Source organism: Alosa alosa, chromosome 14 (genome assembly GCF_017589495.1).
Source record: "Alosa alosa isolate M-15738 ecotype Scorff River chromosome 14, AALO_Geno_1.1, whole genome shotgun sequence".
NCBI classification, from domain to species: domain Eukaryota; kingdom Metazoa; phylum Chordata; class Actinopteri; order Clupeiformes; family Clupeidae; genus Alosa; species Alosa alosa.
In genome coordinates this window covers 33,697,497-33,717,698 of record NC_063202.1, presented here as the reverse complement: position 1 = coordinate 33,717,698, position 20,202 = coordinate 33,697,497, and the positions used below count along the sequence as shown (strand labels likewise).

Below are 20,202 nucleotides of genomic sequence, written 5' to 3'. Positions count from 1 at the left end.
ACAGGTATACACTACATGGTACGTTATGGTCTTTTGCCTTAGTAGAGCAGTACTCTGGGAACCACTTAACGAGCGCAGCTGGTTCTATTATGATGTCACAGACCTCCATTTAAGTCTATGCATCCCCTCTAAAGAGATTTTTTGATATTAATATAATATTAATAACACTTGGTTAGATTCTAATTTTTGGTTATTTAAATTCTGGAAGGTGGAGTCAAGGACAGATTTACAGTAATTTCCTGTGTATTGTGTATAAGCCGCAGGACAGCTAAAATAAACAAAACCATATTAATACCATTTTACAGTAACTACCCCCGTGTATTAATCTCATAGCTGAAGACATTTTGCAAAATCAATGTATAAGCCGTGGCTAATAGTTGGGAAATTACGGTACATGAGAAATGAGATAAACAAAAAAGACACATAAGTAAAGTGAGAAGGTGCAGAAGGTGATGATTTGTTTTCAAAATTATCCACTCAATATTTTCGTCATAATGACCCGCAAGTAACTGAAACCGTGGCTCCTGAGTCCGCGAGTATGGGGTTCCACTGTACTTTACACTTGAATTAACATAACTTTGACTAAATTCAATCAAAGCCATGTCTCCATATACTCATCAGACATTAAAGTACCTGTCATTGGCGGGTGGAGATATAGCCCCTTGGAACAGCCAAATCCCAAGAACAGCATAAACATAGTAAACCACCTACAAGAGAAAGGAGAAGCAACCAGTTAACAGGAAATGTCAACACTTTTTGATTACAGATGAAATTGGACTCACTTAAGGCCAATTTTTAGTCCTGGTGAAAAGTGTCGCTCAATAAATTATGCCGTAAAAGTGACACAATTTCTGTCTGTTGGTGTGTTGCGAAGCTTGTCGTGTACATAATAAAATTTGAAACAGCGCAGATGTTGCATACTCTGACTGGGTATCAACTCAGTTCTACTGGAGTTTCAGTTCTATTGTGTGTTGCCTTTGTCACGGTGTTTGTCTGTTTACTTTTGTTTTGCAGTGACATGTAACATTAAAGCCCAAGTTGTTACACTGCAAAACTGCTTATCTAACAAAACGTTTTATTAATCTTATATCAAGATCAAAAAACTTACCTAGTGCTTTCTCGTAAATCATTTGAGTTAATTTAAGAAGAGTTTGACTTATTTTAAGACGTCTCATCCTGAAAACAAGCACATTTGTCCTAAAAACAAGCACATTTGGCCGCCAGTGTGTTTTTGTGCAAATTTGTCTCAATAAAGTCTTCTTAAATTAAGTCAAAATAATATTTCAAGAGAGCGCTAGGTAAGTCTCTTTATCCTAAAAACAATACCTAATGGAATTTTTGATATTAATATAAGATTAATAACACAGTGTAAAGAAACTAACAGACTAGCAGACGTTCTATTCAACAATTTGTCACTGGCACAGGGCTCAGTTCCCCGAAAGCATCTTAAGCCTAAGAGCGTCGTAAATTCCCTCTTACAAACGTCTTCAAGGGGAACTTGGCAACTATTTCAACGTAATAAACCCATTTAGAAATCATTTGGATTGTTAAATGACCTGTTCCGGTGAAAATGGTGACTTTTCCCGCTGCCCCTAGCGTCCCCAGGCGGAAAACCAACCTTGCAACATTGAGACTACCGTCCCGGAAAGAGAAGTGAGAAACAAGAAACTCGTTTTAAATCGTGTTTCTTACCTTGTAACATCCACATTGTCTGCCGAACTTATGCTAACCGTTTTGCTAGCTTGTAAACAAATCCATGTGCTTTATCGTTACCTTTTTCCACAGTTTGAAATAGCATAATGCACAATTTCTCCAGCAGAGGGGGATATCCTGCAAATCCTGCTTTACCTGTGATTAATCAGATTTTAGCGTGCAAATTAAATAGCATAGCCTACATTTAATGGTTATAATAATGTGATGAAAAGCGGACTAAAATGCAATCAAGTTATGAAACGAGACGTTGCCAGAATAGTTTGCCATTATCTTTGCTAAGTTAAGGCTATATTTTATTAGGCCTATGAGGTAAAAAGCAGAGAAAGCAACATGTGGTTTAGTCTGTACTGCATCAAATCTAAGCCTACACATTTCCTCACTTTCTTACTCGACTTCTTTCTTATCTTCAAACGTGTTCTTAAGTGACACCGCGAAAAAATATTGCATGGTGCAACAATCTAATCTTAAATAATTACAATTATTTATGTCTGTGTGTGGTATATAATCTACTTGGAATGCTTACATGCAGATGTCAACGTGTTTCTATTTTTGTATTGATGTGAATAATTAAGTTTAAGTTTAAACGGTAGGCCTATAGCTGTGACGTGCAGTCACCTGACATCACCATCAAATTAGAGGATATTTCAGAACTATTAACGTGGACAGCTCCCCTTAAGAGCATCTTAAGAGCTGCTCACGCTACGAGCATGTTCGGGAAACAGTCCGAAAAACCAAACAAACGATCGTAAGATGAATCGTAGAAAACCCTCTTAAGAGCGTGTCTCCGTCTTATCGGGAAACTGGGCCCAATCTCTCGGCTAACCCCCATAGAAGCCCATTCATTTAAGGATTTTTTTGAAATACCATAACTTCATATAACATATATCATGTGCCGACATTGTAGCTTCTGTATTATCTACATAAACAATACAAGGCAAAACAGACTCGACTACCCGTAAGAATGTTGGTTTTCGATGGATTGACCGTAGGTTGGAAAAGTGGAAAGAAGATTAGCTTCTAGACTATAACTTTTTTGTTTTGTTTTACCATGACTGTGTTTGAAGATGATCATGTCTGGTAGTTTCAACATTAACACGACTTGATATCACTTGTGAGGATGCTATTAATAATAATACAGATGACTCGGAGGCGAAGGAAGTGTGAGAAGAATTTGTGTGTGAACCATCTATCATACGAGTCACAAGATTCAAAAGAGGATGAAATTCCCGTGCACAGCCTTCCAGGTGCTGGTGAGGTGCAGTCATCAATTGATAGACAGGAGAGTGAAGGATCACCGCATACTGGTGGGATTTCTTTGCTGATTTTATTTAGTGAACAACGCGTTTCGCCTATGCTTCATCAGGTTCACTCTTAATCTCCACATGCCACCGACAGGTGATATAGGTGATTCACCAGGTCACATGACCATACCAATTAGCACAAGGTACCACCCAATTCACAACCTGGTCTTCCATACAATCCAGTCCAAAGTCCTCATAACCAAGCCCACATACATCACAGTACATCCATAGTCCATACATTACCCACAACAATGCCCAAAACCTAAATATATATACATTTGGAATTTACATTGCTATGCATTCAACAATATTCAATTTCATTTCTATCAAAGTCTTTGGTATTTGCACATTGCATTTTTGCACATTAGTATTTGCACATTGCATTTTCAGGCTAATTGGTATGGTCATGTGACCTGGTGGAGATTAAGAGTGAACCTGATGAAGCATAGGCGAAACGCGTTGTTCACCACTAAATAAAATCAGCAAAGAAATCCCACCAGTGTGCGGTGATCCTTCACTCTCCTGAGTTACAAGATTCAGTTCGATGGCTAACGTCACAAAGTTAAGTGCGAGTTTGCACAGTACGATGGGGACCCAACTGAAAAAAAAGTTCAATTTGCATCAGTGCCCTCCCATTGAAAACGACGGAGTCGAGTGTTTGCTACCAACAGCTTTTTCAATAGTGGTGCTTCGGCATCGGGCTAGCCATGCAAATAAATCACTGTTTTACACCCATTTACGAGGCTCAATGTATCTCCACACTTCATTGGTAGACTTCCGAGGGCCCTGACATTTAAAACCAGACATTGAGAACTTTGAAAAGCACTGGTAGTTTACTTACAAGACAATTTATACAGACAGTATCTTCACGAAGTTTAACGTTTGCAGCCATCTTGAATTTAGTCACGATAAGTCGAGCAACGAGTAAGAATGAACAGCTATGATAAGGGATCAGATTCTAAAAATAATTCAGTGGAAATGCATGGATTCCAGTTTCTTCCAGTAGCAGCAACTGGAATCCATGCATTTCCACTGAATTATTTTTGAAAACTTGTTAGTTACAAAACTAACAAGTCAAAATCTTTCTGGGACGGGATCATAGAAGAGATATGGTGTCTCGAAATGTTCATTTCTATGAGTATGGAAATGCACCTTTTTTATTTCTTTGCATTGTGCAGGCTACATTCACAAATACATTATCCTACATAAACAGAATATAGGAACAGAAGAATGTCTCGGATCCATAGTTTATTGCGACTGCAAGATTGGCAGCCCTATTAACAGTCAGTAATGGTGACTTCTATTCTTTGCTATTGCGACTGTCCGTGCGGCACATCCTTATTCAACATGACTTCTAACTTTGTTTAAAAGATTACAGAAGCTAGGTTTAGCTGTGACAATATCCTGGGTAATATCCTAACAGCTAATGTTATTTTACACAGTAAAATCCGCATTTGAAAGCCTGGTCGCCAGTTGCCAGTTTGTATGGCTAGTTATTTTGCCTACTTAGTACTCTCTGCATAATGAAAAAGCTTTGTACAGTGGGCAGTGCTTCGACTTGGCCAGCTTCCCTCACGGTCCGCGCGCGGGATCACGCGACTTTAATTTGTATTTTTCCAGTGACGCTGCAACGACGCTGCAACAACCGGCAGAGGTCTCAAGTGAGCAGGGTGTCTCGTAAAAAGAAATGGAGCTGGAAAACCCTACACAGACTTCACTACAGACTTTAGCAGACTGGTTTAGAAATAATTTAATAGCCAGAAATATGCCTGCCCTGCCCTAATAAAGAAATATTTGGTTAACGGCGAGTGAATCCCGCTTTGCAGCCGTGAGAAGAAACGCAGGGACAAATTAAAGATTCTGGTTTTCTCCGAGTGCAACGATGATAGACAGACATCATTTGGACAAAATATAGAGCATATTAACCTCCGTTGCTAAGCCAAATGCCTTCCTGTTACGTCCTGTTATCACGGAGTTACAGGCGATAAACTATTTTTGATGGTCACAAGTTTACTTCATTAGCGTTTATTTCTTTGATTATTAAAGAGTGTTTTTCATTTAAAGGCTTGACTTAGTGCTTATTCAGAAGAGCATTTAGTGCTCTCCCAATCCCAGACGTTCACATTGCATGTTTGTTTGTAATGGATGCAACCGCCAGATACGCTTGTCATAGGCGCCCGATACCGTGGGTGCTCCGTCTCTCGGGCACCCACTGAAAACATCGAGCACCCACGTGTGCCAGCTTACAGTCCCGGCTAAATTTACATTCATTTAAAATCAAACATAGCAGTTTATGTTAAATTCAACATCTCTCATAATGTGATTGGATATGTTGCTGTCAATTCCCTACTTCATATACTAACCACCAATGACAGCGTCTCTCGTATGAAAATTCCTGACACTTCCCACCTGAAGAATTAACGCAAGGCTTTGTCGGGTCTTCAGCCCCGAATGTTTAAAATGTATATAGCCCTGAATATCACTTTAAAAGTAGTCTGACAAAGCTTATTGTTTTGTGACACAGCTAAACACTGGTACCTCATAGAACGTCTATAACCTAGCCTAGGTGGTCGCAACTCACAAAAGTAAAGTAGATAGAAAGAACTCATGCAAATCTTGCCTACAACACGCAGACAGCTTTGTGCGCAGGGGAGAGAGCACGCGCACACACTGTGCTTTATGATTGTTGCCTTCTGATGGTATCTTGCTAATTCACTGAACTGCATTAGGTGACACAAATGGTATTGCCTTTATCTTATAACTCCTTGTCTGAGCGACTACCAGGCCTATGGTTTTTAAAAGTCAGATGTTCCCTGACGAAGACATTCGAAAATTAAGAATGTTTATTGACTTGAAAAATACACAAATTTTTGCAAACTCCCTTCATTCAACCCTTGAAGACATCGCGGTCTGGTGCGCTATGTAGATCGTTTCTCGTACCATTTAATTTCTAAGAATTTAGGTCTACTAGGCCTACAATAACGTCATCACCAAATACATCTTTTATTTTTAGTTGATCAACCACAAAGAGTAGCATAGGCCTACTGTGCACAGTGCACTGACGACTGTAGCAGCCCAAGGTAACCAGTGGTTGTAGATGAGAGGCAACCCCTTGTTTCAGATAGCCTGGACAACATGTTACCTGGGTGTTGCCTACGTTATTAATTAATGGTAGCCTACAATAGTTAATTGATTCACGTAACATATTAGTTGGCTCAAAGAGTAGGGAATCAGGATAGAGAGAGTCACGCGTGTGTTGCTTTTGCGGGATCGAATCCAGTTTAATGCTAGTTTTCAAAACATATTTTTTACATGTCTTTGGTCCGAGTAGCTGTAATGTTGCCGAGCGCTCATGGCGTATGAAAAGCGACTTCAAACCGCCTAAAACAACTTGTTTGTGAATGTCTGACAACTGCTGCATCGCATGCACGCGCAAGGAAACTAGTAGGTGGAGAAACTAGAAGGCACACAACACCGGAACGATTTTAAGGCTATTTCGCATAGGGTACTCAATGCTATTTCACACGCATTATAGCGACCCCCACTCACCGGGGTTAGGTGGAAGGTGTTAATAGACGATTGGCATAGCCTAGAGTGGACTAGGGCTGTCAAAATTGCTAAAAAATGACGTTCGAATATCCCCTCTAAAATAAACACATGTATTCGAATATATTGGAATATCTAGGCTATATTATTTGCGCATTATGTCAGTGACTGTTCTGTCAGATCTGTTTTTAACTTTTTGTATGGTTATTGCTTGACAGGGGGGATCCCAAGCAGCTTTTAGCCATAAGGCATTTCCTAATTCACCCGACACTGATATTCAAAATGTTGAAACTATTTCGGCATAGCCTATAAGCAGTTTAATTAAATGTAATGTTAGTTGTAAACAAACGGGCTACTTGGTGAGGCTTGGCCTCACAGATGCTTCGTGCCTTAAATGGCAATACAAATCTTCACGATAGGCCTATTAACTGACCACCCGATTCACGCTGGCTGGGGGCAGGAGGGGGCCATCAGACATTTGTTCCCAAGGGTCTATGAATTGTTAATCCGGCCCTGCCCCCAACGAACGCAACTTTCCACCTCTGAGACAGCTGAAAAGAAGTCTAGAGGACTCCTAACTCACTAAGACCTACTTACTGTAGGCTGCGCAAACCACAGGCCTTTTCTTGGGCAAGCCTGCACTCGCGGCAGGCCTTCTGTTGAAGAATTTTATATAAATCCTGCGCTAACAGTAATCCTCCTACCCCCCGCTACCACAGCTGTGGATAGTGTGGCATGCTCACGCTTTATGTCTCCTTCGTGCAAACTAGGCCTATATACTGCATAGCCCAACCATTTATGTCTTCAAAAAATAACAACTTGCCAGATATGCCTTCATATCTTTGGGCTTCATTCAGCATTTTGTTCTTCCACTGGAAATGACTCTTCTACATTTGCTGCCTGCTTCATCCTTTCTGTTTGTATTGTTTAGAAAATGTTTGACGTCTTGAGTTAATGCATTAAACATTGTCATAGTTGTCTAAGCCTCTGCTGTGAGGCCAAACCCATGAACAAAGACGCATTGATATCTGCAGTAGTTTTTTTTTTGGCGAAACAAGCTCACAGCCGAACGAGTCATAGCACTGAAGGGAGAGGCAACTGGCATGTGATCTCCCCACGGGCCAATGGATGTACAAGTTTTCTCCTGTGCCTACGATATTTAATCCAGTGTTTTGTCAAGTTGCAAAATGCTATTCGTTTTAACAAATTTTTATGATTAAGTACTTTTTGTATAGGGTACTATCTTAATTGCTTTATACTCAATACTTGACCAATGGCTATTGCATCTGTCTATTGAAAGTGGCATGTGATCTACTGTGTAGGCTTCATAAACTAAAATAAACAGATTGCTAATGGCCTACAAGCTGATCTAGGGTGTGTTTCCCGTACAACTACGGAGGTTAGCTTTTTACTAACAGGATGCATCGTTCAACTAACCAACATGTAAGTTACGACTGTTTCCCAAAACTGTCGTACTTACATAGTACTGTAAGTTTGGACCATGATAGTTTCCAAACTTCAGTAGTCTGGACTAAGGTGGTTAATGACGTTTAGTAGCACGTGAACGGGCACCTGCACATACTTCTGTGGCGCATTGCGTTAAGGCCAGCAGATGACAGCCACCGTTGCATAGCAGTTACCAGTCCCCTGTCCAAGAGTTCGAATCTGGGTTAAGATTTTGACAACAATATTGACATCGTTGTTTACCTAAGTTTATCTTTTGTGCAGATCATATTATCAAAATCAGAATCAGCCTTCTTGGCTTGGTTTGCGTAAACTAATAAGGACCCCCCCCCCCTCCATGAAAATCAAAGGCTACGTGCACATGGCTGCAAATTGACTTTTAATGCCTTGGGCATTTTAAAATATGGATGTATGGTGGTTAGAAGTGTAAATGTCAATTAGAAACCTAAATATATTTATAATTATTAATTTGCAAACAAATAACTGGCGTCAGTGACGTCTTTGACATGAAGATCCCTGGAACTATGCTTCTACTAGCATTCTACCACAGGTCGAGAGGTGTAGTTGTAACTACACAACTTTACGATAGTGGTTGCGAACGTTCGTTGCTACTATGGTTTTGGGAAACACTAACGTAGTGGAACGATGCATTGGACTATGTAAGTTCCAAATATGAATGTAATTCTGCGGCATAAAGCAGATGTATTTGTTTATTGTACAGAAAAATAAAAATGACATGTCAAGCAGTCAATTGACTACATTGCAGTCAAGAAGTAGGGCAAATTAATTTACGAAACCAAAACGTGGGTCATAGTTGTCTAAGCCTCTATAGCGAGCCTGTTAAAAACGCCGCAGAAGCCTACCCAAGGCTACAGATTAATTCTGAACAGTTATTTCTCTACTGGCTCAATTATCACACCACTGTTTTGATTTGCGTGAAGTTCGTTAACCCAACACTGACAATAATGTAGACAGCAAATTTCGATTTCCGTTACCACCGTGTAGTCAAGCCTTAAGCCATACCCAAGTAGCCTAAATCGAGGTAAATCGAGCTTTTTCAGAAGGGGCGGCAGGCAGAGCGATGTACAGTGGCAGAGCGACGCACAGTGGCTGAAAGTGGTACTAAAGCTTCACGCAGCTTCACGCCTCGTAATGCGCGACTGAAGTGGCCATTTGAAAGCGATGCCCACTGTATGTCCCCTTTTTTCTTCTTGGGTGGCATAACTGATCTACAAACCACAAACAGGGGCAAACATGTACATGCTGAAGGGCAAAGGGAATTTGGCCTTTTATGGGGTATGTATTGGCAGACAGCCCTGGTAACTTACCGTTGTCGTTGACACACCTGCTCGCTTGACTGCCAGTGCAAATTAGCCTGTGCTTTGACACTCTCCGTGCGTGTAGCGTGCGTGTCAGATAACCCTTTCCCCTCGTTTTTTTAGCCAATCAAATGACGATGTTTCTCGTACTGTCGTGCTGGCTGTCGGAATGATCAGCAGCACATATAAGTTCGCTAAAAGATTGGTGGGGACAATTTTGTCATCTTAAAATTTTGATTAGGACTTGTCCTTAGCGTCCCACCCTAAATCTACGCCCATGAGTATAAATATAAGTATAAGTAGATATACTCTTTTGATCCACACTCAGCACACAGTGAACACACAGTCAAGCACACACTGATCCCGACGCAGTGAACTGCCTGCTACAGTGGCGCTCGGGGAGCAGAAAGGGCTTAGGTGCCTTGCTCAATGGCACTTCAGCCGTTCCTACTGGTCGGGTTTCGAACCGGCAACCCTCCGGTTACAAGTCAAAAGCGCTAACCAGTAGGCCATGGCTGCCCCAATAAATAAAGCATATTGATAAAGAGAAAATCAACATTAAATCAATATTTGCCAGGGGTATGAATAATTTTGTTGTTAATAAATCCATGTGCCCTTCTTTGAATTTGAGCCCCTGCCCCTCAAAAGGTCTCTGCACAGCCCTGCTTAGTTTGTAAAAGGGAATTCTGTGAAGTAGTTGCCCTGTTACTATAACAGAATAGACAGATCGGGCATAGTCAGAGTGTAACACCTTGTTCTTTATGGCTTGAGAGTTACAGCTCTACGAGGTTTCTCTGAAACTCTGAGTGTTATTAATGTTAATAGTCTGAGAGCCAGATGCATACACATTTGCGAACACAGTGTTATCAGCGCCATGGCCAACCCACAGAAACCGCATACTATGACACTTATGTCAACGTTATATTTATCAAACCTGCAGTTCATCGGGTAAACAGCGCCTTTCTCTGCCCCCTACCACAATTTACGGACGTTAACAACTGAATGACATACTTCAATCACAAGCGCAGTTGAATGAAGTTAACTAAGATAGATAGATAGATAGATAGATAAATAGATAGATACTTTATTGATCCCCAAGGGGAAATTCAAGGTCTCAGTAGCATACAGACATCCCACACAACATTCACTAACAGCAGAAAAAGTAATTAAAAGTATAATATAAAAAAAACACAACTAAGCAATAAGGACAGTAGAAGATAAAGAATATACTAAAATACAAATTATACTAAATAACACTAAATCTAAATCAAGTCTAAAACAGTATCCACATAGTGGGTGATTAAGCATGAGGCGCTTGCAATGACTGAGGCAGGGACTGAGCCTGTGATGCTCTGTGCATAGTAAGGTAAGGTGCTCTGTGAGAGTGAGTGTCATGGTGATGGTGCAAATGAGTAACTCCAACAGTGCGACAGTGCAAGAATAAAGTCTAGAGACCAGCATAAAATAAATATGGACGTATAAGAGAGTAGGCATGGTAATATAAAAAAAAACTATAGAAAAACTATATATGTACATATATACTGTATATATATATATAACTATATTAAGTAAAGGTATAAGTGTGGCCACAATCTGGCTGTGGGAAGGAGGGAGGGGTTATGCAAATGTGCTAATATAGCACGCAAACAGTGAAGCAGTAAGACAGTGGTAAAAAGTGGCTAGTGGATAGACAGTACACAAACATGGAGAGGGTGGAGAGGCAGACAGACTATGTGGAGAAGTCTATCTCGCCACTTCCCTTAAGTGAAGCATTGAACAGTTCAATGGCCCTAGGGACAAAAGTCAGATATTGTCCTTTTGTCAGATATTGAAGTGATGCACTCCAGTTCAGCTCCCACTACAGAGCCAGCTTTCCTTACCAGCCTGTCAAGTCGCCCAGCATCCTTATCCTTTGTGCTTCCTCCCAGCATACCACTGCATAGAAGAGGACGCTGGCAACAACAGACTGGTAGAACATCCTGAGGAGCTTGCTGCACACATTGAAGGACCGCAGCCTCCTCAGGAAGTACAGCCTGCTCTGCCCTTTCTTGTAGAGTGCGTCAGTGTTGGCTGACCAGTCCAGTTCATTGTCCAGGTGGAGACCCAGATACTTGTAGGTGCTTAACACCTCCACATTGACCCCATGAATGGAGACTGGTAGCAGAGCGGGCTTGGACCTGCGGAAATCCACCACCATCTCCTTGGTCTTTGAAGTGTTGAGTTGAAGGTGATTGAGTTTGCATCATTGCACAAAGTCCTCCACCAGGCTCCTGTACTCCTCCTCCTGCTCGTCCCTGATACACCCCACAATTGCAGTATCATCAGAAAACGTCTGCATGTGGCATCACTCGGTGTTGTAGCAGAAGTCAGATGTGCACAGGGTGAAAAGGACTGGAGAGAGCACAGTTCCCTGTGGCGCTCCGATGCTGCTGATCATAGTGTCAGAGAGACAGTTCTTCAGTCTGACGAACTGTGGTTGCTCGGTCAGGTAATCTGTAATCCAGGTTACCAGGTAAGCGTCCACACCCATCTGCAAGAGCTTGTCTCCCAGTCTGAGGGGTTGGATGGTGTTAAAAGCACTTGAGAAATCAAAAAACATGATTCTCACAGCACTTTTCCCCTTGTATAGGTGAGAATGTGTCCTGTGTAGAAGATAAGAGATGACAACTTTTTCACGGAACCAATCTGCCCAAGCAGAATTCTCAGGAATGCCGGAAATGTCTGGGAAACATTACCACTGCCTGAAGTCCAACACGGAGAGAATGCGGAAAAGTTTTTACCCCCAGGCTATCAGGATTCTAAATGAGGATTGTAGCTGGAGCACCAGCATAGCCTAAACACTTTGCACTTTCTTTCTTTTTCTTCTCCCTTTTATATATATCCTTTGCACAGTCTTGGAGTCAGTGGAACAAGCATTTCACTGCATTTATAGGCTACCTGTATGTGACAAATAAACATTTGATTTGATTTGATTTGATTTGATTTTTTTAAAATGAAATAGTGGCATTTTCAGAAATTCAGTAGGGTGTGTCTATCCATAAATAAGAGGCATATCTCAGGAACCAAATAAGATAACGTTTTCTTTCTATAATTGTAAACAGTTTAGTTTATTTTCCTTTAAAACCTACTTGTTGTTATTCAAAATTATTTTAAATGAGTTCATTAAAATGACGATCAAACTTTGAAACCGTATTCTCCTGTAATTTAATCACGGCTCTACCCATAGGTTAAAACACATAAGGACCGTCTAAGAAAGTAATTCAACAATGTTAATATATACTGTCCATACAGATGTATATTATTGTAACAAACTGCACAGTCTTAGAATGGTCTTTATTGGTTACGCACCAAAACACACGAACGCATAATGCCGGGCCAGACCTGGCCCTTATGCTCCAGCACTAAACATCTATGTGAGGCTGTATCTACAACACACACTAGTTAGACCCGGTTATGAACACTGTAATCAACTATAAACATAAACACGACAGCCAGGACGCACAACATTGGTAACTTGCATGGTTAACATTAACATTCAACATAACACATCAACCGAACAGCATCATGGGAGCACAGTCATGAACAGCTAGGCTCAGATCATTACATTATAATCAACCAATAATTATTGGTCATACTTTTATCTTTTTTCTGTAGTTCTAATTAAGGAAGATAACCTGTCAAAACATGGAAATAGGACAATTCAATTTACTCACCACAAGGATTCCTGCAAAAGCCCGTAGATTTTTCACCAAGTCAACTAAAGTACTTGCCACCAAAGCCATTAACTGTAAAAAAAAACATTGTGATGGATCTAATAAATATAATGTTACAGATAAAAATGGTAGGGGATTACAGAGCAGTTCTATAGCTTAGTCCACACATATATATATATATATATATAGTGTGATGTCACGAGAGGCTGCGTTCTGGAGGGGCGCTACATTCCCCTGAGATGGCTGCAGTCACGGGAAACTCCACCCCTCAAACACACGATACACGGGGAAACTCCACCCCTCAAACACACGATATCCCAACACACCTGAGACCGATCAGGGCCCACTTCCCCGAAAGCATCTTAAGCCTAAGAGCGTCGTAAAGTCCCTCTTACGAACGTCTTAAGATTTGCCGACTGTTTCCCGGAAACCATCGTGAGCTTAAGAGCATCGTGGAAAACACTTTCGTGATCTCTGAAAGTGCTCCAGAGTACTCGTTACCGGGCTAAGAGCGCCTTAACAGTACTTCTCATTGAGGTCACCAACAGGACATACAGAGGAATTAGAACTTAGAATACATAATCCAATTTACGTTCCCATTCTTTATTGTGTTTACCTGTGATGAATCAGATTTCAGCGTGCAAAATAGCCTACATTTAATGGTCATAATAATGTGATGAAAAGCGGACAAAAATGCAATCATGTTATGAAACGAGACGTTGCCAGAATAGTTTGACATTATCTTTGCTAAGTGAATATTTTATTAGGCCTATGAGGTAAAAAGCAGAGAAAGCAACATGTGGTTTAGTCTGTAGCCTACTGCATCAAAAATCTAAGCGCACACATTTCCTCTCTTTCTTACTCGACTTCTTTCTTATCTTCAAACGTGTTCTTAAGTGGCACCGCGAAAAATTATTGCATGGTGCACTTCCCCGATAACGACGGAGACACGCTCTTAAGAGGGTTTTCTACGATTCATCTTACGATCGTTCGTTTGGTTTTTCCGACTGTTTCCTAACATGCTCAGAACGCCGCAAGCATGCACTGCTCTTAAGATGCTCTTAAGGGAGCTGTCCACGCTAATAGTTCTGAAATATCCTCTGATTTGACGGTGATGTCAGGTGACTGCATGTCACAGCTATAGGCCTACCATTTAAACTTCGGATCTACACATTAATTCACATCAATACGAAAATAGAAACACTTTGACATCTGCATGTAAGCATCCCAAGTAGGTTATATACTACACAGAGACATACATAATTGTAATTATTTTAAGATTAGATTGTTGCACCATGCAATAATTTCTCGCGGTGTCAAGAACACGTTTGAAGATAAGAAAGAAGTCGAGTAAGAAAGAGAGGAAATGTGTAGGCTTAGATTTTGATGCAGTAGGCTACAGACTAAACCACATGTTGCTTTCTCTGCTTTTTACCTCATAGGCCTAATAAAATATAGCCTTCACTTAGCAAAGATAATGTCAAACTATTCTGGCAACGTCTCGTTTAATAACTTGATTGCATTTTTGTCTGCTTTTCATCACATTATTATGACCATTAAATGTAGGCTATTTTGCACACTAAAATCTGATTCATCACATGTAAACACAATAAAGAATGGGCTCATTCTTGCTATTTATGTTAAAGTATCGCCTTGCTTTTAGTATTATAATATTCACAGTCCCTAACAACAGCAGTGTTAAATGGTGTAGTGGCTAAAGCAGATGACTTATTATCCCAACGTTGTAGGTTCGATTTTCTTATGATGTGAGATTGTCCTCTTGCTTCTCGCTACCTGCAGGTGAACTAGTGTGACACGTAGATTCAATTGTTTTTGACTGATGTATTGTACCTATGGTCTCTCGATGTAGAGTAACTATATACATAAATATGTATGGTCAAAACCTATTGTTGTGTCTCGTAGGCCTACTCTTACTCAGAGATGAAAAGAAGAGATAGGATGCTTAACTCGCCCGAAGGCCAAGAGTGCACCAACGCTGCCGTTAAGCCAATGGTGACAGTTGATAACCTATGGGATACCCAGATATTTGTCCAGGCTATATATTTTTTTCTAACACATAGATATTTAACACAAATAATGACTCATATTGGTCTGCTTAAGTTAACTGTTTTATATGCTTGCAATAGGTTTAGGTTTTGGCTGATGGCAATGACAATACCAGCATTAATCACTCGGTTTAAATTAGAAACATGTCGACATAGGCCGTGACAGAACATTTCTAGGGGGTGGGGTATTACACGTTGCCACTGTTTCCACCAATGATATGTATCGCTGCATCATCAACAACGTTGTTGGAACTATGGTGTTCGAACGCCGGAGGTAGCTTAATTGCGACACAGGTACGATGCTTTCTGGAAACAGGTGTAACAGTGTCGTTGTTTAGTCGCAAGTTGCGTCGTACCATGGTGGTTGAGCAACGTCGTTGCTAACTTTTCTAGAAACGACCCCCTGAAAGCATCTTCTATTGTCTTTCCAGGCGCGCACAGCTCGTTACCATATAGCCCATCAAGCGCCTTAACAGATAGGCTCTGCTCTTGGGTTTGGCCTAACAGCGAACTCAACCCTCTTGTTGCTTGCAGTTTGTTAAATAAAGCGATGCAGATTACATTATTTATTTCTGATTAATTGCGTCTTTTGATCTCTTTTGCAACATCTGCTTTTTAGGCTGGGCTACTGTCAATGTCCTGTACAGGTAAATGTTCAACAATTGCTGGTGTAGGCCTACAGGCTATAATCAATTAGGGACTGTTCGTTATTTATTTAAGGGGCTACCGGAGGAGTTTTGGGGAGCTTAGTCAAAAAGACGCGGACCCTCCCTCGCAAGACATTTTTCTATGACCCTCCAAAGTGATTGAGAAAAAACGCATGACCCTCCCCAGTCCCAACAATTTATTGATGCCTTAAGGCATAACCAACGTTGGGCATACGTTGCATAGGTCAGCCAAACACAGCCAACTCCACCAACGTTGGCCCAACGTTGGGCATACGTTGCATAGGTCAGCCAAACACAGCCAACTCCACCAACGTTGGCCCAACGTTGGGCATACGTTGCATAGGTCAGCCCAACCTAGCCAACCAAATTTAACGTTGGGCCAACGTCAGAATGCTACCTGGGTTCTGTAGGCTACTGGGTCAATTTGGGAGCTTGCATGCTACGACACCTTCCTTGATATGCCTTGAAAAGGCTGTCGTTTGCACAATTTCACAAATAATCCCCGGGACCGAAACAAACCTGTCAACTTTTCCCGGGTTTTTTCGCGTATTTTAACTTTTTCCTCGCTGTCTTAGGAGGAGCTGCAGGGCCGTCGCAAGGGGGTGCGAGGCCCTGTGCGAACTTGACAGATGCATGAACTTACGTGCATTAAAATCATGCAATAGCTTACTTTACACATAGCCAAGGCTACCGTCGGTGCATTTTAGTAGCCTAGTCTAATAAGCTACACCAGCTTGTCTTTAAGAGGGGAAATTGTATAGCCTATAACATTAGCTGAGTCACATATTTGGCCATATGGTGTTTATCATAGGCTACATCACGAAACCAAATAGCGTAACAAAGGCGAACACTTTAACAGGGGAAATTAATTTGGCATGAATCATTGTGCTGAACGGTATTTTGTCAATGAGCAGAAACACACACGACATTCAAACTGTTGATAAGATGTGCACTATGGAAACTGGTCTGTAGGCTAACATTGGACAAATAAATGACTCGCAATATCCTGACTCTGAAAAAACATTGTCTTGCTTTGCCGCAATGAACTCAGCAATGAAATCATAGGCCAGTTTGCAGGTAGCATAACATCTTTTTCAATTCATAGAAAGGAGAGCCCAGTCTCCCCTGTGACATTGAGGTGCGCAAATAGTTTTTAATAGCCTGTTCAACTTCGAAAAGCTTCACCCGATGCCAGTCACTGATCGCAATTTCAAATTTCGGGAAGCTTCATTCAATCTTTTTAAGTTTTAAGTGCAGTAGGCCCCTATCTGTCCCTTTTGGAATTATATCTCGAGCCTATTATAAGGTCCAGTGCGTTATGTCCTGGGATTCGGACGTGCTCAAAAAGAAAAGAAAAAGCACTTTTTTAATAGATGGTTATGAGGAGCAATATGAGTCTGAACTCCGTGTCTCTCTTGTTGCATTGATATATTTTTCGTTGTCGTTTGAACGTCAGCAAACAGGCATGTTGCGGTTGCAATTTAAGTGAAATTTCTACAGTAGGCCTACAACATGCAACATGCTTGTTAGGCTGGGCTACTGTCTTGTACAGGTAAATGTTCAACAATTGCTGGTGTGCAGGCTATAATCAATTAGCTAAATCATTTGTCCAGCTGTTTAAAAAAAAATGGTGCTACATTCAAACGCAAAAGGTGCTTTGATATCTTTTTCGTTTGAACGTCGGCAAGCAGGCATGCTGCGGTTGCAATGAATGAGGATAATTGGTTTTATCTGCAAATTTATTTTTTGCATTATTTTGAATATGACTCGATCCAGTCTCAACAGCACGTCTACTTTCTTAGAACTTACGTTCTAAGTTCTAACACACATCCCCTCTCGCTTTCTCTCTTTCCATCCCTGCGCACGGGGCTTTCTTAAAGGAACTGCACCATTTTACAACAATTGCATCTACATTTTCATATTAAATGTTTTGTCTGTTTAAGTGTAAGCTTAAACTACCATGATCTATTTAAGTTCCCGTGCCCCCGCTGAAAGTCTCATGCGCTTATCGTTACACTATCAAATCTATAAGTAACCATGACAAATAGTGTATAAGATATATAAACTCACGCTATTGTATTATCATATGTTTGGTAATGGCTCACTGCGTCATGGAAGCAGTTAAGTCAAGTCGCATCAAACATAGTAGTGGCAGAACTCCCTTGTGGTCGGAGTGTCAAGTGACACATTGTGGTTGTTTGTGTCAACTGCAGTTTGTGCCATTTCTGCTGAGAAAATGGGGTGCGTGATTCATGAAGGAACCCGTCCAAACTTAACTGGGACCCACTGTAGGTCTCATGCCTGAATCTTAAAGAAAGTGGCTCTTAATAAACACAATGAGGCACAGGAGAAGCAATGAGCAGGCCAATAATCAGATTCAGGTGAGGGGTGGAGATAGAGACACAAGGAAAATTAGCACATGGCTATGTAAACACAACAGCACATGATATAAAGTGAACAAAGTCAAAAGCTACTTTGAAAAAGAAAACAATCACCCAGCCATGAAAAATTTAACCATAATACACGATACATGATATCTCGGCAACAAAACGAAAACCAAATACCAAACTTTCTTGAGATGTTGATGATGGTACGAGCTAACTTTACCAAAAAAATCACACATTTTAAAATATAGTTTTTTTGGTATTCAATTTGGATAACAATCACTTGTAATATGATTACTGTTAATTTTGGTATTTTCATCAAATGTAGAGCTGGGAAAGAGCTTTACAATGATGTGAAAACCAGTGGTAACACTTTATAATAACTACACACAATTCATCATTTATTAAGCCTTTGTTACTTATTAGTTAATGGTTTGTTCATCATTAGTAATTTCTAATTTATCATCAGTAAAGCATTTGTTCACACAGTTATAAATAGTTTGTTCATAGTAAATAAGCCTATATCTTAAATATGTTTATACATTATTGTTAATAAATGCAATAATATGTTTTTGATTAAGTAATATTTCCATTATTTAACAGTTGTTACATACACATGCACTAATGATTAGTTAGGGTGAGGATACATATTTTATAAACCACTTCCTAATACTATAATTCATAATTAACTCAGGAGTTACAAGTGGTTAGTTAATGATATTTTGTGAGCTCATCTAAAGTGAGGACATTTTATGCCTTGCAACATATTTACAAATGAGTTATAAAGTTTACACTTGCATTTATTCATTTAGCCGACACTTTCACCCAAAGCGACTTACACATGTCAATGAAATTAAAGGGCAAGGCCATATTGGTGGACGCCAGGGTTTGAACCCCCAACTTTATGGGTTACTGCATGTTAACCCGGCTCCCTATCCACTACACTACCTCTGCCCAGTGGTATTAAAACAGTCAATTCAAAAATATAATATATTGTGTATATTATATATTATATATACTGTGTGTAAACATGATTTACAGATGAGAATTAATGTAGGAATAATGCTTTACAAATGAAGAATACAGCATTTAATAATAGTTTACAGATGTTTAATAACAGTGTGTAGTAGAAGAAAACAGAAACTCGTTGTAGGGGTTTCTATCTGGGCTAAGGTAGTGTAGTGGATAAGGAGCTGGACTAGCATGCAGTAGCCTGAAAAGTGGGGGGTTCGATTCCCGGCTTTCACTGTTATGTCAATGGCCTTCAATTTAATTGTACGTCGCTTGTCTGCTAAATGAATGTGAATGTAATCTTTACAACTCATTTGGAAAATGTGTTGCAAGGCATAGAAAGTCCTCACATTAGATAAGCTCACACAATATCATTAACTAACCACTTGTAACCCCTGAGTTAATCATGAATTATAGTATTAGGAAGTGGTTTATAAAATATGTATCCTCACCCTAACTAATCATTAGTGCATGTGTATATTGCATAATTTATTAAGTATTAACAGTAATTCATAAACATATTTTACATATAGGCTTATTTACTATGAACAAACAATTTATAACTGTGTGTACAAATACTTTATTTATGAGAATTACCATAGGAACAATGCTTTACAAATGATGAACAAAGCATTTTGTAATAGTTTGCAACTTGTTTTTAATAAGAAAATGATTTCATTATAAGTGGTTGTTTCATTACTTATTAAGTATAAATCATGTACTTCCAAAAATATTTTTGGATAGGCTTATTTACTATGAACAAACCATTTATAATTGTGTGAACAAATGCTTTACTGATAATTTATGTATGAACAAGAAATTACTAATGATGAACAAACCATTAACTAATAAGTAACAAAGGCTTAATAAATGATGAATTGTGTGTAGTTATTATAAAGCGTTACCAAACCATTTGTCTGTGACTAAAATTGAGGGAGATACATTAATTCAAAGGCCTAGTCCCCCTCTAATTTATTCAAACTTCATTCGGCCAAATCTCCCTCAACACTTTGAGTG

At 40.0% G+C, this 20,202-nt stretch overlaps 1 protein-coding gene across 2 annotated transcripts in view; it reads right to left on the bottom strand.

Annotated features, from left to right (window-relative positions):
* The window catches only part of LOC125307118 (two pore channel protein 2-like), a 278,758-nt gene that overhangs the window by 51,388 nt on the left and 207,168 nt on the right, over positions 1-20,202 (bottom strand). For both annotated transcript variants that reach the window (XM_048262913.1, XM_048262914.1), the window contains exons 20-21: positions 13,057-13,128; positions 634-707 (exon numbers count right to left, since the gene is read on the bottom strand). In XM_048262913.1, the coding sequence (XP_048118870.1) occupies positions 634-707; positions 13,057-13,128 (146 nt within the window). The remainder of the gene's footprint in view (positions 1-633; positions 708-13,056; positions 13,129-20,202) is intronic.